General features: G+C 43.8%; 1 protein-coding gene across 18 annotated transcripts in view; it reads right to left on the minus strand.

Moving 5' to 3' along the window:
• Positions 1–27,326, minus strand: part of ptprfa (protein tyrosine phosphatase receptor type Fa) — a 300,666-nt gene that overhangs the window by 155,894 nt on the left and 117,446 nt on the right. For all 18 annotated transcript variants that reach the window (XM_035647715.2, XM_035647719.2, XM_035647721.2 and 15 more), the window contains 2 exons: positions 20,403–20,548; positions 2,368–2,509 (listed from right to left, as the gene is read on the minus strand). In XM_035647715.2, coding sequence (XP_035503608.1) covers positions 2,368–2,509; positions 20,403–20,546 — 286 coding nt within the window. In that variant the 5' untranslated portion in view covers positions 20,547–20,548. The remainder of the gene's footprint in view (positions 1–2,367; positions 2,510–20,402; positions 20,549–27,326) is intronic.

Below are 27,326 nucleotides of genomic sequence, written 5' to 3' on the forward strand. Positions count from 1 at the left end.
ATAAATAAAAATGTATACATTTCACCTCAATTTGTTGACATTATTTTGTTTAATTCAGCAATTTGAATAATAATATAATTCTATGTGTATTCATGTACTTGGTAAACGTTGTTGCGCATTGGACAGGGGAGCACACATGCGTGTTGCGCAGGGGCACACCGAGTTGCTGGTTTAATATGTCAGTTGTTAATTTTCACCATGCAAACTATTTTCAGATCATTCCCCTAAAATGTTCTCAAATTAGCTCATGACATCTCTCGTCAACCAGCAGACTAGACAGGAGCATCATACAACAAGCGTCATATGCACTTGTGCAGTGGTAAAGCCTAACCCTAACCCTAACCCTGCAGGTGGAGGTGGTGGTGATGAGCCTTAAAACAGCTGGGGGTAAACTGCTCTATGTGCCAGAGAAGGCACGTATACCTTTAGGCCTGTCGCGATAATTACGTTATCGACTTATCATACGATACATGAAAATGAACTCGATCACATCTATTGACCTCGACAATCGCCGTTGTGTTTGTTGACAGTTAGGCACGCTGCTTCAATCCTCTCCTCTGCTCCTTGTGGCAGGCGCAGCTCACAAACTGTGTCAACACTTTTAGATAAAATTTCTCTCAGCAGCGCTGCTTTCCTCTCAGTCCAATATTGCCGCCGCTGCTTCAGAATTGTATTAAATGTCACGACAAGACACAACGACGGAGCGCTGTACAATCTTTGTGCGACACGTCTCCAAGGAGAGGCATTGAGAGAAAGTGAGGATGGAGTAGTGTTACCGGGGACCCGTGAGATACAGTTGAATTTCGGTTCTGCTTATCGGTTATCTGTAAAGACTCACATGATTCAGTTGCAAAAAAATGACAATGATATCGTTTATCGCAATGATTCTGGCCTAATATATCGTCTGACAAAAAGTATTTATCGTGACAGGCCTAGGGCACGTATTATTATTTTAGGTTGCTGAATATTGTATAATATTGCGATGAACGAAGGTGTACTGTCTTTCACCTTGCTTTGGCGTGTTTATTTTTAAGTCATTTTCATATTGTTACAGCCTTGGTTCCTCAGGCCTCCTATCTTTTGGTTGCACATATTGTTTATGGGTTTCGGGGCCTGTGGGTGAGGTCAAATTGGCTTAGGAAGTTTCCTAAATGTTGAAGTGACCCAGAAGTATTTGATCAGCAGCCATGAATAGAGCTGTTCGGATTCTCTAAATGCATAGGAAAGGAGGTTCAATGCTTCATTTCCTATCTCCTTTAGCATAGGGTACACTGGAGCTTCCTATGTGAGAGGAAGGAGATATAGACGCCCCACAATTCATTGCGGCAGCAATATTTAACTTGATGCGCCATGCACGGAGGTAAACGATTCTATCCGAAGTAGAAGAAGTGAACAGTATGAAAATGACCCAGAAGAGACGCACGTCATGTAAGTTAGAGGGCGGTTACACACACTGAAACATGCTAATGGAGCCGCTGCGTTTCTTGTAGTTCATCTTCGGAAATTTGTAGTTTCACTATGGCAGATGCACGTCAATAACATCCGCCATTGCGAGATGACGTAGTATAGTGAGTCGGATTCTCTAAGCAGTGCTGTCGGCTTTTCCTTTGTCCTATCAGTCCTCCTTTACACCTTTCTTTGACATCATGAGGTTTTCCACTGAGGTCAAGGAATAGTAGATAGGAATAGTAGATAGGACAGACATTTTGACCGCACCCTGTGTTTTTCTGTTAAGGTGCATCACCCTGGTCCTCTTCGCCACACCTCGACTGGGGACTCCTCCCTTGGCTGCGACTATGGACCTTCCACCACTATGTGTCGCCCAGTATGCTGGTGGCTTGTTATTCAAGTCAATGTTTATTGAAAAGACTTGATGGGAGTGGGAGAATGGATTCATAAGAGTTAGTTTGCGTTTCCACTCTGAGACAATTACACAAATTAGACCCATGAACATTTCAACAGGTGGTGGTGCAATTTTCACACAGGAAACAGGACAGAGAAATCATGCCATCATTTGAATTTAGTGAAGCCCCTTGTAACCCGTAATTTCTGCAAATCCACAAGAGCAGGGACTTTTTCAGGCCATGTACCTAAGAGATGGAGCCAATGGTTCTTGGCCCCCCGGAAAAGTTCCTGTGGTGGGAACAGGCTACAGCTTTCACTCAAACTGTATTGTATTTTTATAGTACCATGACTAAGTGCAGCACTGTTCCACCTAAATGTTTAAAGCTGAACAAAAACAGGACAATTTCTAATCTAAAGTCGACGTGGTCACAACCCCTTCAGTTGTCAGACATCAGATAGGAGTGCACAGAAAACAGTAATATGTGAGACAGGCAGTAAGGCAGACAGGCAGTGAGTTCTTACCCTCTAACACAGTGAGCTTTGCACTGGTGTTGATCTCGCCCACACTGTTGGTGGCTGTGCATTCATAGATGGCCTCGTCACGGTGGGTCCTCAAAGGCTGGATACGCAGCACTGAGCCCGAGCCATCATCAAACTCGATCACCTAGTGAGACAGCAGCAGAGCACGATTAATGAGCTGTGACATGTCTGTTTTTCAGCCCTGTGGTGCAGATCCGCATAACTCAAGCATTTCATGGATATGCCTGCTCTTGACTAAAATAACAAGGGGGTTTTAAGAAACTGTCAAATATAAAAACTATTTCCTGTTTAACCTTTTAATTCCAAGCCCCTTTTAAATGTACTTTGGACCTAAGGATTTTCAAATGAATCATTATATTATTGAACTGCCAGGCTACTAAAGGTAGGTAGACATGTTTTTAAAGGAACAGTTCAATAATTTGGTAAATATGCTCATGCTCATGAGAAGTTAAAAATTTCAGCTGGAGTTAGGATGTGGTTAGCCTACCTCAGCATAAAGGGTGGAAATGAGGACACAACCAGCCTGGGTCAGTCAAAGCTGAGAGAAAACAATACAATCCCAACATGAGCATTTCTTTCATTGGTCTCTATGAAAAGTAAAAGTTCTACCCATATTCACATGCAGCTACAAAGTATTGTCCATTAGAAGCAGTGGTCGGCCAGACCACCAACGGGAGTTTATGTGAAGATCGGCCTGCCGACTGGAGACGAGGAGCAGTGGTCGGCCTGGCTGCCGATGTGGAAGCCTGCTGGAGGCTAGCAGGCGCGATGCTAGCTTACGTGAAGGCTGGTTGGAGGTTAGCAGGCCCAATGCTAGCCGACTAAATGCCGGTTGCAGGCTAGCAGGCCCGATGCTAGCCGACGTGGAGACTGGATAGGGGCTAGCAGGCCCGAGGCATTCCTCGCATTCCTCCAGAGACGGTTCTGGTGGCAGACGGAGGCAGATGTTAAGTCTTTTGTCTCTGCCTGTCCTGTCTGTGCCCAGAATAAAACGTCTAACCAGCCCAGTCCTGGTCTCCTGCGACCGCTACTGATTCCTCATCGCCCTTGGTCTCACCGTTCCCTGGATTTTGTGACTGGGCTGCCATTATCTAAAAGTATGACCACCATTCTCACTGTTGTGGATTGTTTTAGCAAGTTTGCTCGTTTCCTGCCTCTGCCTAAACTACCCTCGGCCAAGGAGACAGCTGAACTTTTATATATATATCTGATATATGGACTCCTTGTAGACATTGTTTCAGACAGGGGTCTGTTTGGCATTCCTTCTGCCGAGCTATTGGTGCCACCGTCAGCCTGACCTCTGGTTTTCACCCCCATTCCAACGGTCAAGCTGAACGAGCAAACCAGAAGCTGGAAGTTGCTCTCCACTGTATGGTCTCAACTAACCCCACCACCTGGTCTTCTCAACTCCCCTGGGTGCAGTACGCACACAACACTCTGCCCAAATCAGCCACAGGTCTGTCCCCTTTTCAATGTGTTTACGGTTTTCAACCTCCACTTTTTCCGTCCCAGGAGAAGGAGATCTCTGTGCCCTCTGTCCAGTTCTACATCCGCAGGTGTCATCGGAACTGGCATCGGGCCCGGGCAACCCTGTTAAAGAACTCTGACCACTACCAGCGTTATGCGAATCGTCGCCGCGTTCCTGCTCCATCCTACTCTGTTGGGGACAAGGTGTGGCTCTCTTCAAAGGATCTCCCACTGAAGACAAATTCCAGGAAATTGTCTCCCAGATTCAATGGCCTTTTGTGTGATTGAAAGAATGTTGTCCGCCTCAAGCTGCCCCGCACTCTCAGGGTGAACCCGTCTTTTCATGTTTCCCGGATAAAACCTGTCAAGATCAGTCCACTACTACCTTCCCCTCCTGCACCTCCTCCCCCTTGGATGATTGATGACCATCCTGCTTACACGGTTCGTCGGATTCCCGAATCCCGCTGCCGGGGTTGAGGTATTCAGTACCTCCTTGATTGGGAGGGTTATGGTCCTGAGGAGAGGAGCTGGGTACCCAGGCGACAGATACTGGATGCCACTCTTGTGAGAGATTTCCATCGCTTCATTCAACTGCCTTCAAATACCAGCCTGACTTTCCTCTCCCTGCCGGATTGTTACTTCCCACCGAGTATGCGTATTGTCCAGCTTGTTTTTTGTATCCAGTCTAGCTCTAGTTTTTATACTTACCTGCCTCCTCAGTTTTCTGGCGTAACTAACTGGAGGATTTTCTGTCCTAGAATTACCCACCTTCAGAATCCACCTCTGCCAGCCCAGCCATCTCCAGACCCAGCCATATTCGGACCCAGTACGCCCACTGCCAGCCCACACTCACAGCTGCCATCACAGCAAGAAATAAGATTCTTTACCACCAACTCCAGTCTGAGTTCTGTTCCCCGCCAACCTGACAGTTCATTGGGCAGAACCATGACACTGTCTGCTGGAACTTCCCAGCTCACTAGCAGACCAACCTCCAGTATTTTTATCTTGCATTTTCAGCCTTTGTGTAACTTCTTATTTTTCACATTTGTCTTTCATTGCAGTCTAAAGGCATGTGCTGCTGTCTCTTAACATACTGACTGTCAGTAGCAAAACCTTTGAATCCTTGAATCATTTTTTTGACCTGAATGATGAGCCTGCAGTGGTTCAGGAATTTGGGAAACATTTTACATTTGCCATGCCCATCTTGTGTCTATTTAGTCGCTGTGCTACCCTTTGTCTTTGTTGGTTCATCTGTGATTTTCCCCCAGTCTGTACCTGTGTTGTTCCTGTTCTTCCCCCGTGGTCCGGTTTGTTATTTAGTTCTTTTGGTCCCTTTGCGTGAGTTAAAGTTTTTTGCTTTTTTTTGAGAGTCTTGGATTATGCTTGTTTTTCCTAAAAGACTAAGTCTATTATTTGGTTATCTTTTATTAAATACTTTTTCCACCAGAGAGAACCAACTCAGTCACACTCGTCATTTCTGGTAATGATCAGGAAGAAATACAGTTCAAGGTAATATCGGCTCCATCTACCGCTTTGGTCCTTGGTTACCCTTGACTCCGCTCCCATAACCCCAACATTGACTGGACAGGAGGGAGAATTCTAGGCTGGAGCGGTCCCTGTCACTTTGTCTGCATGAAATCTACTGTCACCTGGTGGTGTTTCCCCCTGTTCTGATCCCATATGCACCCCTGATCTGTCGGCAGTCTCTGAGGTCTATCATGACTTACACAAGGTTTTCAACAAGGAGAAGGCTCTGTCACTTCGCCCTCATAGACCTTACGACTGCGCCATAGGCCCCAGTGCCTAGTAGCAATCTCTACAGTCGTGCCCAGAGAGAAACTAAGGAGAATTACATCATGGACTCCATACCGGAAGGTATTACTGGTCCCTCATCTTCTCCTCTGGGTGCAGGCTTCTTTTTTGTTGAAAAGAAAGACCAGACCCTCCAGCCTGCATTGACTTTCGTGGGCTTGATAGCTTTACCTGTGCTTCTTTCGGTCTGTACTCTGGTTTACATCCACAGTCAAAAGGTCAAACCGAGAGAGCCAACCAGGACCTGGAGGCTCATCAGAGGTTCTTATGAGCTGCGTTGCTCATAAGAACCCCTCTTCCTGGAGCTCTCATCTCACCTGGGTTGAATACCCACACAACTCCCCTTACATGTTCAGCCACTGGTCTCTCTCCTTTCTAACTGCCACAGGAGGCCAGCTCCCCAGTACACTCCAGGTCAGTCAGTTTGGCTTTCTTCCAAAAACATTCCTCTAAAAAGCTTTCCCTTCACTTTATTGGTACGTTTCCCATTGACAGGATGAACCCCTCTGTTGTCCGTCTCAAGCTCCCCAGGAACATCCATGTCTCACAAATCAGAGCAGTTTTGTCCAGTCTGCTCAGCCCTCCGACCATTCCTCCTCCTCCACCCGGCTCATTGAAGACCACCCGGCCTACATAGTACTCAAAATATTGGATGTAATCAACGGAGAGGGTTATGTTCCTGAGGAGAGGTCCTGGGATCCCTCTGTCATTTGCCCACTGGATTTCCCTCGGGATCCCCCTTCCCATTTGGAAAAGTTCCTCCATGGGCGTCAGAGGCAAAAAAAATGTGGCTGGGTCCTCTGCCAGAAAATCTACTACTACTAATACGAAATGGCCTCTACTCATCTACTAGAGTAGATGTCATTTCCTGTATTTTTGGTGCGTTTTAATTTAGTGCAACCGAAATCGGACAGTTGAATGCTGTGCAGTGTGTTCAAAAGTCACTCCCTGTCAATCATGCCGGAGGTCGTGAGTTTGACTCACCCTTGTTACATAAGAAATTTCCTTTATAGCACAAAACAATTACCACTGCCAGTGGCGGTTTTGGGCACGGGCGAAGCGGGCAGCCGCCCGGGGCGGCATTTCTTCATGACGCATGGGGGCGGCACGAGCACTTAAAAAAAAAAAAATCATCTGCGCCGTGAAGCAATTTTCTGTATCATATCACAGTGTGGGGATTGGAATTGGCTCATTGGCGCCCCTGCTGCTGGCGCGGCGCCCCTGCTTGCTATGAAGGTGCCGTGCACTGCACAGAAGCTGTGTGAGAAGGGGAAAGGGGAGGGGCGCGCGGCCGGGGAAAGTTCACCTCTGGGTCACCCAAATGTAATGGACAAGGAGGGGGGGAACGGGGGATCCACTTTATAGAGCATTACTCGAAAATAAAAAACAAAAAAACAGAAAGGTTAGGATTTAGTTTTAGTTTCACACACACACACACACACACACACACACACACACACACACTGTATACTTATTTAAGTTCTGATAACTTAAACTGTTTTGTGCAGAATTGTCTTCATTGATTCTCTTAAGTGTATTATTAAAATGTTATATTGAAGGCTTTGTATTTGTAAGAATTTTTAATTTTTTTGGGGGAGGGGGTCTCGCCCGGCGTGTTATTCAATGTAGAACTGCCACTGACCACTGCTACCTGCTATGGTTTCCCAAAAATTAACAGAACAGCATTTTATATTTACATGATTTTTTTAAAAGCAACAGGCGAACTAATTAAGAACATTCATCAACATGCCAAGCTTCTATAATGACAGTTTGTGAGCACACAGCTGCCTCAGTGGGAAAGCGGCCTGTGTGTCTCGGTGCAGATGGCGTGAGTGGGGAAAACGTAGTCAGTTAAATTTATATTGACTCAATGAGCAAATCAAACGGAATGGATTTGAGGGGTGTCAGAAAGCAGGAGCGTAGAAGGCAATTGACTAGTGAAAACGCGGTACGGAGTTAATTTTATTGGGGCATTCCACAAACGGGTGGTTCAGCTGCGCTGAATTAGAAGACGGTAAAAGTGGAGGGATCTGATATTATTGGTCTTAAGTGGGTGGGTCTTGTCCAACCCACGTTCAATGGGTCTGATGCCCATGAGTTCCACAGTACCTTTGCTAATTCAACCTGTGACTTTGTGTAACCCAGTAAAAGACTCAGCTTGATCTCCTGTTGAACCAATTTTGGGTTCAGCTCTGTCTGCTTTTATGAGCAAAGTTTTACAGTGCTCGCAACAGTCACAAATCGCACCCTGTCTATAACACTGTATTGAGAGGTAAAATTAAAAGTTGGCACACCTAAGTTGTCCCTCATTAGAGGATGTGAGTGTGCACACAGTATGTATAGGTATTTAGTAAACTCACTGGTCCCTGTCATTATTTGACACTATGATTCAGAGTAATGGAGCATGGGGAAAACGCAATAGGTGCCCTTCAGTTGACAGTTTTAGTTTTCTTTTCATGGTCTTGTGTTGTATCATTTGGTGACCATTTCTAGGTTTGGAGAGAAATAGAACAGGCTCTATTTTTTTCCATTATTAGCCCATGGTCTAAAGCTAATGAAGCAAGTGCCTTAAGAAGTGTCCAAATCGTTTTGCGGCCTTTGCTTTTTCAACTTAGAGTGATTTTAAAGAATAAACGTTTGAGATTCAATAATCTATACAGGATCATCCATGCTTTTATTTTTTCAGGACTAAATTTGTCTAATGCCCTCTACACAGATATTACTCAGGCGTCCCTGCATTAAAATTCAATTAGTCCAAAAGGATGCTTCTAGGATTATCTTATTTTCAAGAAAACCTGAAAAGATTTCAGGTCTGGCCTTGCTGCATTGGCTTCCTCTTCGTTTTTATATATTTTTGTATTGTATGTGATAACTTTTCAGACTTTACACAACCAAGCTTCAATGTTTATCAATAGATCTACTAACTCCCTATTCGCCTGAGCCTTATCTCATATCAGTTGATAGTGCCCGTCTGGTCAATTGCAGCGTCAATCCTGAATAGATGACTAAAGGCTGTCGAGCTTTGGAAGTACTGGCCCTTAATTCTAGAATGATCTACCAGCTGAGATTAGATTGGCTACATCCATTTCTGCTATTAAATTCCTTACTTTAAATAGATTTCATCTCTGTTAACGTTACTTAATTTAACTGATCTTTTTTTTTTTTATCCTTTCGTAAAGCACTGTGCTACACAAACAAATCTCATTCTAATTATTATTATGAAATCCGCTTTTAGTGGTGGAAATAGGGTCAATACAGCAGGTGCATGGTTGAAACGGGTTGTACTAAGTCTGCTTACTATTAATTGGTTGGTTTTGGTTGTAACATGCAATAAACCAATCAACGCTCCATTTCTCAATCCCTTTAAAATCAAACGAGCTGGCACCATGGCAGATTGATATTGTAATTGTGGCTAAGTAGTGAGACAGAATTCTGCTAATTTGCCAAGGCTTAGTGCACATGCAGAATGTGTGTAAAAACTGTTGTGCACCTGCATAGGAAGGTGTATAACCCTGCCTTGAAAATAATTAAAATAACAGTGAATGTAAGATGGATGTATGATAAGACTGTTTAGAGGCTGTCTGATTATCTTGCTGATGTTGCCTCTTAAGTTACAGCACAGGGCCTACAATGTCAAAGACTGGAACGCTGACCAAACCCATGAAAATTATTCAAGTTTAAACAAACCCTAATTTATTCAATTCAATTCAATTCAATTTTATTTGTATAGCGCCATATCACAACATACATTGTCTCAAGGCACTTTACATAGTGAGGTCAATATTACAATATTACAGGGAAAACCCAACAAATCCCACAATGAGCAAAGCACTTGGCGACGGTGGAGAGAAAAAACTCCCTTTTAACAGGAAGAAATCTCTGACAGAACCAGACTCAGTTGTGGGCGGTCATCTGTCTCGACCGGTTGGGGTGAGGAGAGAGAGGAGGAAGAGAGGAGAGGTGGGCAGAAAGAGGGTGGGAGGAGAGACAGTAGGAGAGAAGAGAGAGAGAGGACAGTTGTACAACCGCCGCTGTAATCTCTACCAGACTGATACTTATAATTAAAAAATACAATTATGTTGTTGTCATTATTAGTGATGATATTAATATTAATATTAATAATAGCAATAATAATAATGACGGGTTTGGGTCCTGCAGCTCTGGGGTCAGAGATACACTAGGAGAGATAGAAAACACAAACAGGGTTAGTGACATGTACTGTAAACATATCGGGGGATGGGGGGGTAGTATAACAGTTGCTTTAATTTCTACCAGACTGATACTTATAATTAGTGAAAACTGATACTTATAAATACAATGATGTTATTAATAATAATGATAGTAATAATAATAATGACGGGTTTGGATCCTGCAGATCTGGGGTCAGATCTACTAGGGGAGAGAGAAAACAGAGTTAGTGACATGTAATGTAGATACATGGGGGAAGAGAGAGAGAGAGAGAGAGAGAGAGAGAGAGATTGAAAAGGTGGGAGAAGGAGAGAGATATAAAGGGAGAGAAAGAGGGAGAAGGAGAGAACGGGAGAGGGAGAAAGATGCTCATGATATAAGTTCCCCCAGCAGTCTAGGCCTATAACAGCATAATAAAGAAATGGTTTATTAAACACCTGAGCAGTTCTAACTATAAGCTTTATCAAAAAGGAAGGTTTTAAGTTTAACTTTAAATGTAGACAGGGTATCTGCATCCCTGACACAAACTGGGAGCTGGTTCCAGAGGAGAGGAGCCTGGTGGCTGAAGGCTCTGCCTCCCATTCTACTTTTACAGACTCTGGGAACCACAAGTAATCCTGCATTTACAGAGCGAAGTGATCTATTGGGATAATATGAAACTAGGAGCTCTGTAAGATATGATGGAGCTTGATTATTAAGGGCTTTGTATGTTAGGAGCAGTATTTTGAATTCTATTCTGAATTTTACAGGAAGCCAATGCAGAGATTCTAACACTGGAGAAATATGATCTCTTTTTCTAGTTCCTGTCAGAACTCGAGCTGCGGCATTTTGGATTAGCTGGAGGCTTTTCACAGACTTATTGGGGCATCCTAGCAGTAATGAATTACAGTAGTCCAGTCTAGAAGTAACAAAAGCATGGACTAGTTTTTCAGCATCCTTTTGAGAGAGGATGTTTCTAATGTTCTTGATATTGCGCAGGTGAAAGAAGGCTGTCCTAGAGACTTGTTTTAGGTGTGAGTCAAAGGACATGTCCTGGTCAAAGGTAACTCCAAGGTTTCTCACAGTAGAGCTGGAGGCCAAGGTAATGCCATCCAAAGTAACTATATGATCAGATAATGTTTCTCTGAGGTGTTTAGGGCCGAGTATAATGACCTCAGTTTTTTCTGAGTTTAGAAGTAAAAAATTATAAGTCATCCAGGCCTTTATGTCTTTAAGACAATCCAGAAGTTTGTCGACCTGATTAGTTTCATCTGGCTTTATAGATAAATACAGCTGGGTATCATCAGCGTAGCAATGGAAATTGATGCGGCGTTTTCTTATAATATTGCCTAAAGGAAGTATATATAGAGTGAAAAGTATCGGTCCCAGTACAGAACCTTGTGGTACTCCATGTCTCACTTTTGTATGCATGGAAGATTTGTTATTAACGTTAACAAACTGAAATCTATCAGATAAGTAGGACTTAAACCATTCTAGTGCTGTTCCTTTAATCCCAATGTGTTCTAGTCTCTGTAACAGAATTTTCTGATCGATGGTATCAAATGCAGCACTAAGATCTAAAAGGACGAGAATAGAAACATATCCACTGTCTGAGGCCATGAGAAGGTCGTTGGTAACCTTCAGTAGTGCTGTTTCTGTACTATGATGTTTTCTAAAACCTGACTGAAAGTCTTCAAGCAGACTATTCCTGTGTAAATAGTCACATAACTGGTTAGCAACAGTTTTTTCAAGGATTTTAGAGATAAAGGGGAGGTTTGATATGGGTCTATAGTTAGCTAAGATATCTGGGTCCAGAGTTGGTTTTTTGAGCAGAGGTTTAACTACTGCCACCTTAAAGGCCTTTGGTACATAGCCTGTCAATATAGATAAATTGATCTGATCTAATATGGAATTATTAATTAAAGGTAATACATCCTTAAATAGCCTTGATGGAATAGGATCTAAAAGACAGTTTGATGACTTGGATGAAGTGACAAGTGAAGTCAGCTCAGCCAGATATATAGGGGAGAAGCATTCTAAATAAAAATTAGGCGATACTATTGGTTCAGAACCTACAGTACTGGACCATGTGCCATTAGTGGGAAGAAGCTGGTAAATTTTTTCTCTGATGGTAATAATCTTATTAGTAAAGAAACTCATGAAATCATTGCTACTTAGAGTTGGAGGACTAGACTGTTCAGTAGAGCTTTTACTCTCAGTCAGCCTGGCTACAGTGCTGAAGAGGAACCTGGGGTTGTTTTTATTTTCGTCTATTAGTGAAGAAAAATAATTGGTTCTGGCATTTCGGAGGGCTTTCTTATATGTAATTAAACTATTTTTCCAGTCTAGGTGAGAATCATCTAGACTATTGGAACGCCACTTCCTTTCTAACCTACGTGACGTCTGTTTTAAAGCGCGTGTCTGTGCATTAAACCATGGAGCTATCCTCCTCTGTTTGACTGTCTTCTTTTTCAGAGGGGCGACAGTGTCAAGTGTGGAACGTACTGAGGCTGCTGCACTATCAACAACATCATCAATTTGTATGGGAGTAAAGTTTTGATAACGATCCTGCACTGTATCGACACATGGCAGTAGAGTAAATAACGAAGGAACTGTTTCTTTGAATTTACTAACAGAGTTTTCTGATAGACACCTGCTGTAATAGAACTTTTCTCCAAATTCAGTAAAGTTAATAATGGAGAATTCAAATGTAACTAAGTAGTGATCGGACAGAGGGTTTTGAGGAAATACTATAAGATTGTCAGTGTCTATGCCATAGGTCAGAACGAGGTCGAGGGTGTGATTAAAACAGTGAGTGGGTTTGTTTACATGTTGAGTAAAACCAATTGAGTCTATGAGCGAATTAAAGGCAGAACTAAGACTGTCGTTGGCAACATCCACATGAACGTTGAAGTCCCCCACTATAATAACTTTATCTGTGCTAAGCACCAACTCAGATAAAAAGTCTGAAAATTCAGATAAAAATTCAGAGTAAGGGCCTGGTGGTCGATAAACAACGACTACAATAACTGGTTTTTGACAATTCCAGCTAGGGTGAAGGAGGCTAAGAGTTAGGCTTTCAAATGAGTTAAAACTATGGTTAAGTCGAGCGTTAAGCAATAAGTCTGCTTGGTAGATTGCTGCTACTCCTCCACCTCATCCTGTGGTCCGAGGAATATGAGTATTATTATAAGAGGGAGGTGTTGATTCATTTAAACTAACATATTCTTCTGGCTGTAGCCAGGTTTCAGTCATACAGAATAAATCAACGTGCTGATCAGTTATCAGATCATTCACTAACAAAGATTTAGATGGGAGTGACCTAATATTAAATAATCCACATTTTATTGTTCTATTGTTAGGTTCATTTATAGGCTTTGTGTTGATCTTTATGAGATTTGTGTGAATTACACCTCTTTTATTTCCCTTTGGATTAGATAGTTGAAGTGGTCGTGGGGCAGAAACAGTTTCTATGGGGTTTTGTGGGGGTGACTGCTGTAATAGAAGCGCAGAGAAGCGTGTAAGACTGCAACTCTGCTTCCTGGTCCCAACTCTGAAAAGTCACGGGGTTGACCGTCTAGGTAACCGAGTCAGGTTTCTACAAATGAGAGCTGCACCATCCAAAGTTGGATGAATGCCGTCTCTCCGCATCAGACCAGGAATTCTCCAAAAGGTGCGCCAGTTATCTATGAAGCCCACATTGTTATCTGGACACCACCTCGACAACCAGCGGTTTAGTGATGATGTACGGCTATACATGTCATCACTGTTCAAGTTGGGCAGGGGTCCAGAGAAATCTACAGAGTCCGACATTGTTCTTGCAAAAGTACACACCGAATCAATATTCATCTTCATGACCTCCGATTGACGTAATCGGGTGTCATTACTGCCGACGTGAATAATAATTTTACCATATCTACGTTTATCCTTAGCCAGCAGTTTTAGGTGGGATTCAACGTCGCCTGCTCTGGCCCCTGGGATACAGACTGTGGTCGCTGGTTTCGCTAACTTCACGTTCCTCAAAACAGAGTCACCAATGATCAGAGTTGTTTCCTCAGCGGGTGTGTCGAGAGGGGAGAATTTATTAGAGACGTGAAGTGGTTGGTGGTGAACCGTGGGCTTCAGTTTAGGACTATGCCTCTTATTGCGGACAGTCACCCAGCCGCCCTGTCCTCCCGGCTGCTCGGGAGCTGCTGGGGGATCTGAAGGAGCTAAAGAAGCTACACTGGAGCGACTAGCACCGGCTAGCGGCGACTGGCTAACAGTCTCAGCTAACGACTTACTCTCCACGGTGCAGAGTCGCGCTTCTAACAGACTGAACCTCGCCTCCATCCTAGCAAACAAACTACACTTACTACAAGTATCACTGTCGCTAAAGGAGGCAGAGGAGTAACTAAACATGGAGCAGACAGAGCAGGAGACAGCAGGAGAGGAAGAAGCCATTGTTAGCTGCTAAAGCTAACTAGCTAAGCTACGGTGAGGAGCGCAGATAAGAGCTGTGAGTTAGCGAGCGAGTCGCTGAGATAGGAAGATAGCTGTGAGTGTTTAGACTAAACAAGGGAGAGTGGAGCGGATAGTTGTCCCAATAGATAGAGGAAACCGCAGTGTTAAAGAGAGACGAGGAGGAGCGGTGGATAAACACAGTTCACAGAAGCGACAACAACCGGAAGTGACACAATACGTTACCGCGAGAGTTCCCCCTCGAAGACTTCACATGACATTCAAAGGGATCATCAAAGGGATGATTTATAGATTTATAGAATGTGACATGGTTGAAGTTTTGACCCTGTATGATCATGATGCTCGGAGTGACCTGTGTCCTGACCCTCAGAGCAGCTGGAGGCAGTGGTATACAGTGGGGGGCTTTAGGGATGATGGGGACGTGAGGAGTCTGAGGTCAGGGCACTGGGACTTCTGCTCCTCTGCAGTGTGTGACCCAACAAGCCGTATGGGTGGAATCACATTCTTGCTCAAAAGAAAGAGGTACAGAGTTGGCACTCTGGAGGTCTGTTCAGGCCGCACACAGAGAAGACATCAGTCTGAGTAACATGACTAATGAGAGAATGATGAAAATATTCATCTTACTTAGAATGACATGAGCAGGTTATACAGCCATAGCAGAAAGCTCAGAAATTGAGGTAAAAATATTTAAGGTTTAAATTTCTGAAATTAAGAATCAAGTTGGAAAGACCCTCGTAGTTGAGTCTGTACTAAAACCAAGTTCAAGTTCTATAGTATCTGATTCCATGATAGATCACTTACTGATTTAAGTTTCTAATTTCTTAAACGTATTTGTCATTTTAATGTTTCCCAAATATAGATTCTCCTACATTAATATATTTGTCCCTGCACCAAATGCTCACCAACCGTGCGGAAAAAAAAGATTGTAGACCTTTTGGTGTCATCATAAACATCTTTACTGAAATCACTTGAATGAAATGGCACACTTGTGACCACTGAGGTCTCTGAGGAGCAGGATCTCTTCATCACAGCCCCGGCTTGGCCAAACTCAGTCTGACAGGGAAATGTTGCGTTGTGTGCTGCCTATTGCTCTGTCCCAATTCAGGGGCTCTCTCCTTTGGAGGGTGCATTTGTCGGCTGGTTGCGTCACAGTGTTGCGACTCTGCTGTCCCAATTCATCAGCTCCTTCATATGCGGCTGACGAATTAGGCCTTCCAGCACCGCGCAGCAAGAGATAGAGCAGGTGGATGCTGACCAGGCTATCCCAGGATTCATTGTGCGCCAGCTTCGAAGGGAAGTAATGGCAGCCGACGATAATGTGAACAGAGAATAAACTTTTGTAATGTAAGTATCAGGCTTCGAAAATATACAAATGTGTGATGTTTAGCTAGCTAAACATTCATATGTTAAATAAACCGACCAGCCTCAAAACATGATTATTGCTGTTAAAATAGTTTTATGTTAAATTGAGTGACAGGCGCAGAGCTGCTGTATCAGGCAGATGAATATCCCAGCAGGAGGGACATGTGTGGTGGCCACTGTCCCCCCATCGCCTGTGACAGACACGTCCCTCCCCATCCTGAGAGAGACGCATCTGTTAACACTGAGACGTGTGATGCGGCTCTGCCCAGAGGCACTCCCTCTGTCAGAACTCAAGGGTTTTTCCAGTGAGCCAAATCGGAGCTCACTGAAGGAGCAATGGAAACCATGCGTCTTCTCTGACGCACGGGATCGACGCACAGACACATGAACCATCTCTGCAGTCTCCTCATGTGAGGCAGGCCCAGGGGAACCACCACGTGACCCGCTGACATCAAGCCGAGCAGCTGCATGACAGAGAGAGCTGTCACCACGCTGTGAGGCGGGACACGGTGGAGAAACCCCATCAGTGTCTCTATCCTCTGCTGTGAGAGGCGCGCTCTCATAGCATCTGAAATCAATTCCACCCCCAGATAAACAACGTTTTGAGAGGGTAGAGGAGAGCTCTTTTTCCAGTTTATGGCAAAGGCCAGGTTCGACAGGTGCGTAACCAGCTCCCTCGTCTGTGATGCTGCTTCCTCTCTGGAGCGAGCCAGCAGAAGCAGGTTGTCCATATAAAACAGCACTCTCATCCCCGCTCTGCGTAATGGAACACACTTGGAAAAAGTGCGCGGAGCCAGAGAATAACCGAATGGCAGGCGGTCGTATTGATACTGAATCCCCTGAAACGAGAACCGCAGGAACTTCCTCTGTTTCGGGATTATGGGGACGTGGAAATATGGATCATTCAGGTCTATGGAAGTGAACCAGTCCCCCTGATGCACGCATTCCAACACCTGTTTTATCGTCAACATGTGGAAGGGTCTCTCCACCATGGACTTGTTGAACAGTGACAGGTCCAGAATTGGTCTCCAGAATCCCGTCAAACCCCGGGGGAGTCAAGGCGAACTGCAGAGTGTAACCCTTGCAGATCAGCCTGTCCATCCACGTGTCCATGGAGCATACGCGTTGCCACTCCGAGTAACGCTCTGAAAGCGGCTGTGCATTTGCCTGACGCTCCGCTGTTGTCATGGCGACGAGCCAAGCCAGAGCCCATACCCCCGTTGCCCGTGAGAAGTTCTCTGCCCAGGCAACCCATGGGGGGCTTGGACCAAAAGGGCCGTGCAGACACCTCAGGAGAACCCAGCGCATGATCGCTTGCGGCTGGACTCCGCCGTGGTGCGTTCACTTTCTCAATACGCCGCCGTTCAGGAGGGGGGGGCTCTTGAACGCAGCATTGAGAACCGGTAACACTCGCACACACCGGAGGGTGAGGGGAGGAAACGCTGTGTGCAGGTGGAGAAACCAGTGCACTGTCCACACGAGGCAAAAAAACATCGCTCATGAGCTCATTATCACACAACACATTTATGGAAATGTGCGAGGGAGAAAACTCTGAATGTGTCACAGGAGAACACTGTTGAGTCTTGTCGGCCAGTTAACCGAAAGGTTAGAGGCCGCCGACACAAATGGTGTGGAGGTTATGTGAACAACAGTTGCCGCAGAGCCAGCAGACTTGGGAACAGGCTGAATGTCAGCAGAACATGTGCTCTTCAAAGGAAGCTCGTGTTTGGCTCTGACAAGAGCTGTTGTGTTGCTTGACACACGAACATTTACTTCACACAAAACACATAACCTCCCCAACATGTCACTGTCTCCTGCTCTGCTTCCTCGGAGGCTCAACTGGAGGATCGGGCCAGGTGCAGGCCAACATTCTGGTTTGTCAGGCCATTCTGGATGAGATTCTGCCAAGCTGTGATGCGAGCACTGCAGACAGCGATGGACGCACTCATGGCGAGGATGGCGCTGGCGGCCGTAAGGAGCTCACTCGCCCGTCTGGGCAGGAGTTTGGGCTCGGCTGCCATCTTGGTCACGGAGTGAGCCAGGAAGGAGATGTTGCTGATTGCGGCTTTGGTCTGGACACCGCACTGGTGCGTCTTGTCAGCGAGCCTCAACGTCACCTGGTCCCTGATGTTGAGGCACGACTCGCAGCGGGCATGGAGATCGAAGCCCATGATGTATCCCGTCTCACAGACTGGGCCCAGTCGCACGGCGTTGGAGGAAGCCATCTCGGATGAAGTCTTATCAGTGTGCAGTCAAAGTCGGCTGAAGAAAACTGGGAGCAGATTGACGGTCTCGGTCCAATTTAACATAACATACACTATAAGACTAAATAAAACAAAGTCCACCAGTTTGTCCAGCATAGCACACTCGGACCACAGTGTTTACAATACTGTCAGCACTCCATCAGAAGCAGGGATACAGGGGACATTGGTAGCAACTGAATGGTGTTGAAGATACCACTGAGTATCTTCACATTAACTAAACTTGCATTCCACAAGCGCCACATCAACAACTTACAACTGCAGAAGCTAACATGAATTTATTTGATGAAGGCTCAATCAATATAACTCCCTGTTTGATATAATTGGCCATATTTTAATACCAAGCCTTATTTTGATCTGCTCCTGTTTGCCAAATCATGTTTTCAAAAAAAAAATTGATGTAATGTAACCTCCTGTAGTAACACATATATGATCAATATGTTTCTCCCCATCAGACCTTTTTTTCCATGGTTTATCCTGTCACTGGGTCTTTTTCTCCTGCTTGTGTGAAACAAAATGAATGTTCATTAATTCCTTTATACTCCCCCCAAATAATTCTCTACATGTTTATGATCAGGTAGAAAAAAAAAGCAATAATTGAGATCAGCATAAATGAATGGTGATATTAAAACGTACCAGAGGCATCAAATTTGGACCAATTTCTCGGGGAACATGCCGCTGGAGCCCCTTAGCTGACTATGTTTGCCCACTGGGTTGCTACTCCATATCCTTGTGGAATTCCCTGAATAGTAATGGCATAATTATTCTTAAACTAATTTGTTCAGTAGTCGCAGTTTGGTACACCTTCGAAAACAACGATTCCAGTCCCTTTACCAAAGTTAAATGTTAAATAGGGTTTTATATTGGCCCATATCAGGATAACGTGTAAGGCTCCATATCATAATTTTTGACATCAGCCCCCAAAATCCATATCGGTTGACTTCTATTGGACACGAATGCTATTCACCATCGGATGATACGCACAAAGAAAATATAACAACCCTTACAGCCATTGCTTTCTTGAGCTTATCAACCAGGATTGGAAGATGATGACAATTCTGGTCTATTTCCTGTTTCCTTTTCATGACTCTTGAAGTCCAACAGACTGCGCCATTGCACATTAACTGAGTAGAGGACAGAATTTCCTTTTTACAGTAAAGCTAATTTGATTACCTTTGGCTGTCTCAGGCTGTCTGGTGTATGTTGTAACGGTCCAACACATGTCCACTTTACTTCCTTTGACCTCCGAAGTGCCATGTGCCGTGCATGCACCATCTCATTGACATGTTGAAATAATGAAGAAGCTTCTTTTGACCAGGTGTAAACACAGACACCCGTGATCAGATGCCATTATATCCAGTTCCAGATCACAAGTTAATAGCGGTTAGTGATGGGCTTTATTCTCACTCTGTACACTGGTGTCTTATACTGTATGTCTGAAGAGATATTCAGTCATTAGTCCTCACATCAAAGTCATGAAAGTTCGCCTCAAAACAGCATGTATCCAACATTCCTTCGAAACCAAATGAGACAAATCCATGCAGGATATTAGGAACACTGCACTGACGTAGATGATTTGTAGTGTTAAAGGCAACACAATGGACAATGAGCACTAATAATTTATATATCTTTGAAATTTGATGGTAGCTGGGGAAATGTCCACATAGCTGTGGTTAGTTTTTGGATGGACACAGATGCTTCAGATTTTTGGCTTTGAGTCATCCATGTATTTGACCTCTAGTTGACCTTGATTCAAAATGATCGTTATATTGTATAAATAAATCAAAAGCCTGATTCTACTGAATAAAACTTAGTAACTGTAGTAACTGTGTGTGACAGAAATTGAGTGAAACTAAGTGAGTAAAGTAAGGCGGGGTGAGGGGGCATTTTTTTCCAAGCTTTGTCTGAGGAAACACAGACTTGGACTAGAGGATCAATTGGTTGATTAGAAAGTAAATTAAGCGATTCAGTGATAATGAAAATAATTGCTCTTTCCACCAATACACGACAGCATCAAAGTACAGTTGGCTTATTTAGAACCTTGTAGGTCAATGAACTCATGCACGCACGCATGCACGCACGCACACACAGAGAATAAAGGTGAAAGCCTGAGAGTGGACACAGTCAGTCAGACCGTGTGCACCTGCTTTGATGCTGAGCCTCAGGTATTCTCATCACTGCCTTGATTTGTATTAAATGGTCTCCAGCAGACACTATATGGAGCAGAGTTGCTGAATAGGTTTTGGTTCATGGTGGCACATATTAAGCTTCCATACAGTTTAGCCTCACTGCTGCACACACATCCACCTGAGAAGATAAGTTGATACACTGTAAATGCAAGTTGAAAATGAAAGCTATGTACCCTGTCTCTCTTTTAGACACAAATACAAATACTGCGAGCTAATGAGCAGTGAAGGTGAGTGGTGCGGCTGCTGCAGATTCTAACACATCAGACAGGCAGCTTTGAGGACAGCTCCCGGGTTGTACCTCAAAGCGCTGAGAGCTGACTTTCTTCCCCTTCTTCATCCATGTGATGCGAGGTTTGGGCTCACCCACTGCCTGGCATACAAAGGAAGCCACTCCTCCCGAAATCCCTGTTTGATCATCGGGGGACTTGATGAAGCCGGGCATGCCTAAGGGGGGAGACAGTGAGACAAAGGTGAGGGAAGCAAGACAGGGTAAACAGCAGAAGTTGAAGAGTCCTGACCTGAAGTTGCAGGGATATTACATCTCTACATCTGCTGTAAGTCTTGCATTAACACATATGTCTTTCAAACACTGATCTGATGCCTGTAGCAACAACTATGTAACACCAGTAAAAACTCCCCGGAACCAGCTTTCTCCTGTTAATAAGTAGTCAGTCTTTTTAGTCGTGGTAGGTGAAATGGAATATTTGATGGAGTTTAATCATGGGAGACGGAAACCATAGATGTCTTAAGCAGAAGTATTTATTATAAGAGCTCAATATATATGAAGGTGATTTCTGGTTCGTAACACAATTCAACTAGGGGGTCAGTGTATTGTGCCCCAGAGAAGCTGCCTGTCTCCGGTCTCTGTAGTTGTCTTTAGCAAGGTAATGACGTCATCGCGCTGTGACTATGACACCTCGAGACGGCCTCCCGCTATGCACCTGCTGTCTCGACCAGCCATAGAGAAGATGAACTTGCTTGGAGCCTGAGAAAACTCGTCTTTATAGAAGCATATATTCAATTATAAACCAACACTGAGCGTACACTGTATACAAAAAATGTCTGACAGGCATATTATTTGATCTGCAATATGTTTTCTGCATGAATAATAGTGCTGCTCAAAAAAAAGCACATTTACAATCCATGTTATGGTCATGGACATGTTAAAGATACCACTAGAGACGTTTTGACTACTAGATTTGCTTCAGAGCAACATTTTGATCAAAAAGTCTTTTAAGATTACAAGTGAAGCTACATGTATCTGCCCATCTGTATCTTTCAATAACTCTCTATTTCAGTTATACTGGTGGGGTAAAAGGACAATGCATTTCCAAAGATAAGAGACAATAAAGAGACATATATGAAAATAGTCAAAATCAAACCAGCAGGGGCTGAAATACCTTGATTATTGGTATGCATCAAACTATAAAAAAAACTACATTTCCCATAATAATGCACCACAATCCCGTACTTCACCCGGAATGTAGGTAAATGCCTTTCAAATCCCAGTTGTCTGCTTTAAGGTTTTCCTTTCAGACTTTAGAGCCACACACAATGCTGTACTGTTCAACTCAGTAATAGCCCAAACTCATTTTTTTCTTTTGTCTTTTCAAAATTAGCTTTGCAAATGTTTCACGTGAAGGATATTGATGTGTTTTGCCGAGAGTAAAAACACATTTTTAAAAGGATGATTCCTGTTAATCACAACCTGCTGTGTTTTTTTCATCAATTTTGATAATGTTTTGCTCACAAAGTGATGCTGACAGTGACATCAGGAGTCTGATCATCAGACAGGTGTCAAACCACAGATAGGAACAGAAGTAATTGTAACTGCATCATTCATATGCGCTGTAGGCTGAGACCTTATATTGTAAAAGTCCCATGTGACAAAATGACAAGGACGATGTGGTGAGAGAGCCTGACACCAGGAGTTTCACCTTTGAGCACAGACAGTGTAAACAGCTAGTATCGGTTAGCAGTGTCATCACTGATACTTGTTGTCTCTGATTGGCTGAAGCTGCATTTCAAACCTCCAGAGGCTACATAGTTAAGACATGCCTAATCTTCATCAAGGCTAGAGACATTTCTACTGCAACTTAAACTACAAAAGCACAAGGACGTTACAAATTACATTTCCCCAAGCATAATTTTATTTGCATCCCATTCCCTAAACGTATTTCTCACGATTTAATTCCGGAGCTGAGCAAACCTGAAAGATTAGCACTAATCTCTAAATTCAATGGTGGTCTCCCTGTTTATATTTCTTGCCATATCAGACATCATCTTGGTGAGATGCCAAATGTCAGTACAGTGTCAGTCTAGTGGGGAATAGAAATGATGGACAGATCTACAAAAACAACACCCGAAGTTGAGATCCATCAACAGGCCTGAAAATGACATACCAAACATGAAGGATTCTTTGACTTAAGTAAATTTCACCCATTTATCTACATGATCTTTACCAACCATAGTTTGCAGGTAAAAAAACATGTTAAAAATGCATTAACATAAAATCATAGTCTAATTTAAATTTGTTTGGAACTGGTGGAATGAGCTAGTTATGTGTGGTTTAGTGTCTCCATACCACTGTTGAATTGTGCGCCATTCTTTGCAAGGACACACGGTCCTGTTACAGTTCTACATAGTAGCACTCGCAAAGCTTTGGCCTCCTTCCCAGACACACACAGAAGGAAATGTGGATAGCTTGGTCAAATATTGCACAGGGGAGCTCCACAGGCAACAAACGCAGAGGATGCGTTATTCCATCTCCAAGGAAGACTCCAAATCATGTCTGTTTTTGTTTGGAGGTGCAAGTGGCTTCTTGAGTGCCAGGTCAGTGTCAGGTAATGTTTGTTTGGAGACAGGCTGAGACAGATGCATGATACTTGAAGTGTTGGTGCTTGGGGGCATCACCCCCATCCCCCGCTGCTGCCCTCAGATTGTCCTCTGTCAGCACTTCATTTCCAACAAGAGCAAGTTTATTTTCTGACTTTGAACTCACTGGTTGCTGGCTCCCTCTCCTAGTTTTGTGGTTTGTGCATCATGGCTTCTTTCAAAACAATATCCACAAATATACATATTTGGGCAAACCACCCTCAGCTCGTTTGACTTGTCAGCTTTATGCCTCAGGCACAGTACACGATTTTCAAAGTCGTAAAACTGCTGTACTGTTCATATTACAAGATGTGCTGTCCAAACTATGTGACTCATCTGCAACAGGGGTCACACACTACACGATCCTTCACCAGGAGAAATGTCTCCAAAGCACGTTTTTTCACACGTTGCATCCTTTTTATTGATTTGACGTCGTCACGGGACCCCTCGTGGTGCTGTGCGGGTCTCTACCAATGAGGGACGAGAGTTGGGATGTGTCCAAGACCACGCCCCTGGGTGGGAAATACAGGTCGCTGCGGGAGTCCAAAAGTCTTGGCGCTCTTTTCTTTGTTAGGCTTCTGCAATTCCAGAAGGCCATGTTTTAATTCAGGCTTCTGTGATGACATGCAGACCGCAGTTCATTTACCCAGTGCTCACGCACAACACTGCAGGATTTGTCGGCGAGCTGAAAATCTGGCTTAAAATCGTGTAGTGTGAACCCAGCATTACAGGCAGACACAGTACATGTGTTCGAGTTTGTGAAGCCTGGATAAAAAGGTTGCTGGTTGTGAACGACTTAGCTCTCCCCCTTAAACATTACAGAGATTCTTTGAGTGGTTTATAGCAAAGCAGTCAGTCCACCAAGTTAGGAGAGTGCGATATGTGACGTCTACGATAATATCTTGATATGTCACTCACTTTGCAGCGGAGTGTGAGTGTGAGGCAATTATGCCTAGACGGAGAGAGAGAGAGTTGCAGGTTGCAGTCTATTTAATAATAATAAATGCCACAATCCCTCAAGTTTAACAAGACGTCTTGGTGTGTCTTTTACCACGCTGTTGGGGAAAGTAATGGCTTGGTTCCGGAGCGAGACAGTGCTACAGTCTGGACGCTGGGCAGGAAAAGACAACACAAACACATTTCTGCTTCACGCACGTGGTAAATCCCCCCCCCCACCATGTGTGCTTGCAACTGCTTCCCTTCGTTGACTGGTCACTTCTCTCCAGTCCCCAGCGTATAACTGATCTTCTAACCTCCCTCTTGGGGATAAATACGTTTACAATTGCTACAGGGACATATAGACTCAATGCATAAGCTCATTTTTTTATTTTCCTCATTTAGTCATTTCCCACCTTGTGCTTTCATATACCTCGGGACATCTACCTACTGTACAAAGAAGGAACTACATCCAATATTATACATACAAAAAAGTGGCTTGAACATTATTAAAATATACAAAATAGACTCATGTCAGTTTATTTATAGACCATCTTTAGAAACAAATGTTGAGTGCTTTCCAGTGGTGAGATGAGATTATTACATTGAATATTATTATATGAATAAACTCGAACAAAACACAGAAATTCATCATTACTAGAGAAAAGCATGGGTCATTTGATGGCTATTACCGATACCAATTAGGGGAAGGACTAATATGTGGGATCTGGAGGTGGAACATGAGATGAGGAGTTCATAGGTGCACTACAACATGGTGCCAGTCATTGCAGCAGTGGCACCCGTTAATAAGGGGCTGGTAGTAGGCGCCTCAGCAGATGCGCCTATACTCATAGGATCTGGAGTTACAATACAATACAAAAAGTGTGATCTTAAAAGTTCAGTGTGATGTGAAGCCCAATTGTAAAGTCAAGAGCCCAGAGCTGCTCTAGACATACAGTATTTTCATGGAAATCTAGCACAATAGGTGACAATATGGCCAGTGTACAGCAGGGAAATATGCTGTACACTGGCTAACTTCGCCTCTCCGAGTCAAGCTAGCACACAGGCTTCTATTAGAGGTGTCAAGGAGGCAGAGGAGGTGGGTGAGAAGAAGCGAGTGGATCGTACCATTATTAGGCTATTTCTCATGGCTGCTGCTGGCTGGTATTGAGGCTTGACACTCTAAATCAGGGGTGGGCAATTATTTTTCCCAGGGGGCCAAATGAGCAAATGAAAATATTTTGGAGGGCCGGGCCAAAATGCCGAACTCAATTATGCATAATATACATTTTATTATATATAAAAAGCAGTAAATGGCATTGTTTTGACCGCTGGTAAGAGTGTATGTTATTATTTGGCAATTAAAAGGTGAGGTTAGCTTTCAAAAATATGAATTATTCAAATTGAATTTCCAAAATGATAAACAAAATGTGAAACATTTGACTCATTTTCAGTCACATTAATAACAAAGGGCATTTTGAGGTTCATATACTATTGAAACAAGGATTTTCTCAGCTTTCTAAAGACATCACATCATCTTTGTAGCCAAAATAAACAAGACATGTCACTGAACTGTGTAACTGTGTAAAGAAAAGACTTTACATGCCTACATTAAACATTTAATGAAGTCGCGCGTTATCCCCCGGATAAATATTAGCAGCTGGGCTGTGTCACGGACGACACAGCTCTCATCCAAAACCAAAGAAAAAAAGTCGAAGCTTCCCACTTCACTTTGCAGCTGAAACTCCAGATTCTCTGTGATGTCCTCCATCCTTCTCGTCACGGTGCGGCGGGACAGCGGGATGTTTTCAAACGCTTCTTTTTTCTCTGGGCATAGCAGTGCTGCAGACTCGACCATGCATTCTTTCACAAACTCCCCCTCCGAGAATGGCTTACTGTTCTGGGCGATTTTGTGGGCTATCACAAAGCTGGTTCTGGTCGCTCCATCTCTGTTTGTAAAACAGCCTTGTTGTTTTTCTAGCGTTGCTAGTAAATCCGTGGATGTCCGCGCTCGTTCGGCATCAGTCAAGTTTTTGTATTTCTCGGCATGTTTCGTCTCGTAATGCCGTTTCAAATTGTACTCTTTAAACACGGCGACATGCTCCCCACTAACCAAACACACAGGTTTACCCTTGACTTTAGTAAAGAAAAAATTAGTAGTCCATATTTGTTTGAAAGTTCTGCTTTCGGCATCCACTTTCCTCTTTTTGGCATAAGCCGACATTTTCGCATTTGTCAGGGGTGACGAGGAAGGAAGACAGGTTGTCAATCAAACGCATTTCACATGCTCAGTTGACGTGCACGATTGCGTGCACTGTGAGAATAAATGGGCTTCAAAATAAAAGCAATCCGGTTTAAGTCCACCCATAAGATAATTAGAAAATGTTTTATTTTATGGATCAGACCATGTACCTTTGATTACGAGCAACTTTCTTTTTCACGGCGAGGGATCGAAATTCGCCACGTTCGCCCACGTCGTCACAGCATGGGCCTCTGACATACACTCAAGCTTTAAAAACTGTTTCATCCCATGGGTCTTTAGATGACACACAACAAATTTGAAGTTGCTCATGTGAAATTTTGATAATACGTTTATTGTATGTCTCGACAGGATGCATCTGCCTCCCAAATTTTGTTCATGTAGGATACATAGAAAAAAAATGTTGTATACCAATTTTTATTCCAGGGGGCGCTACGGAGCCCCTGGGCCACAAGCCAGTGCCGGGCCTCTGGGTCTGAGTAGCGGGAGCAATTCTTAACGTGTATGCCAAATTTTGTGAGTTTTGTCGGATACATCGTAAAAAAAATTGGTATACCAATTGTTTATTCCAGGGGGCGCTACGGAGCCCCTGGGCCACACCCAGTGCTAGGCCTCTGGGCCTCAGTAGCGGGAGCAATTCTTAACGTGTATGCCAAATTTCGTGAGCTTTGCCATATGGGAACAGCCTGAAAAATGCTGTGGCGATGCTGAATAATAATAATCCTTACGGAAACAATAGGGCCTTGCACCTCCGGTTTTTCCCTAATAATGAAAAAAGGAAGGCAAACAATAGGTCCCTCGCCAGCCTCCAGCTACTCTGCGCTCAGGTTCTTATAAAGGAAAAAATAAAGGAAGAAATGAAGAAGAAAGGAAGAAAGGAAAAATAAATGAAGAAGAAAGAAAGAAAGAATATGAAGATGGTAGAAAGAAAAAAGACATGAAGAAGAAAGACATGAAGAAACGAAGAAGAAATAAATAAAATCAATTTACGTTCCGGAACGTGGTTCGCCTTAGCCATCTGCGAAGACTGAAGGTCGCCGCCAGTCCGCTAAAGTGCTCATTCGCTCCGCACAGAAGCAACAACAACAGCATCCTCCATAGCTACCATATCAATGCTCAAGGCAGTGGGTTGAAACTAAGGTCATCTTAGAT

This window comes from Scophthalmus maximus, chromosome 7 (genome assembly GCF_022379125.1).
Source record: "Scophthalmus maximus strain ysfricsl-2021 chromosome 7, ASM2237912v1, whole genome shotgun sequence".
In the NCBI taxonomy this organism is placed as follows: domain Eukaryota; kingdom Metazoa; phylum Chordata; class Actinopteri; order Pleuronectiformes; family Scophthalmidae; genus Scophthalmus; species Scophthalmus maximus.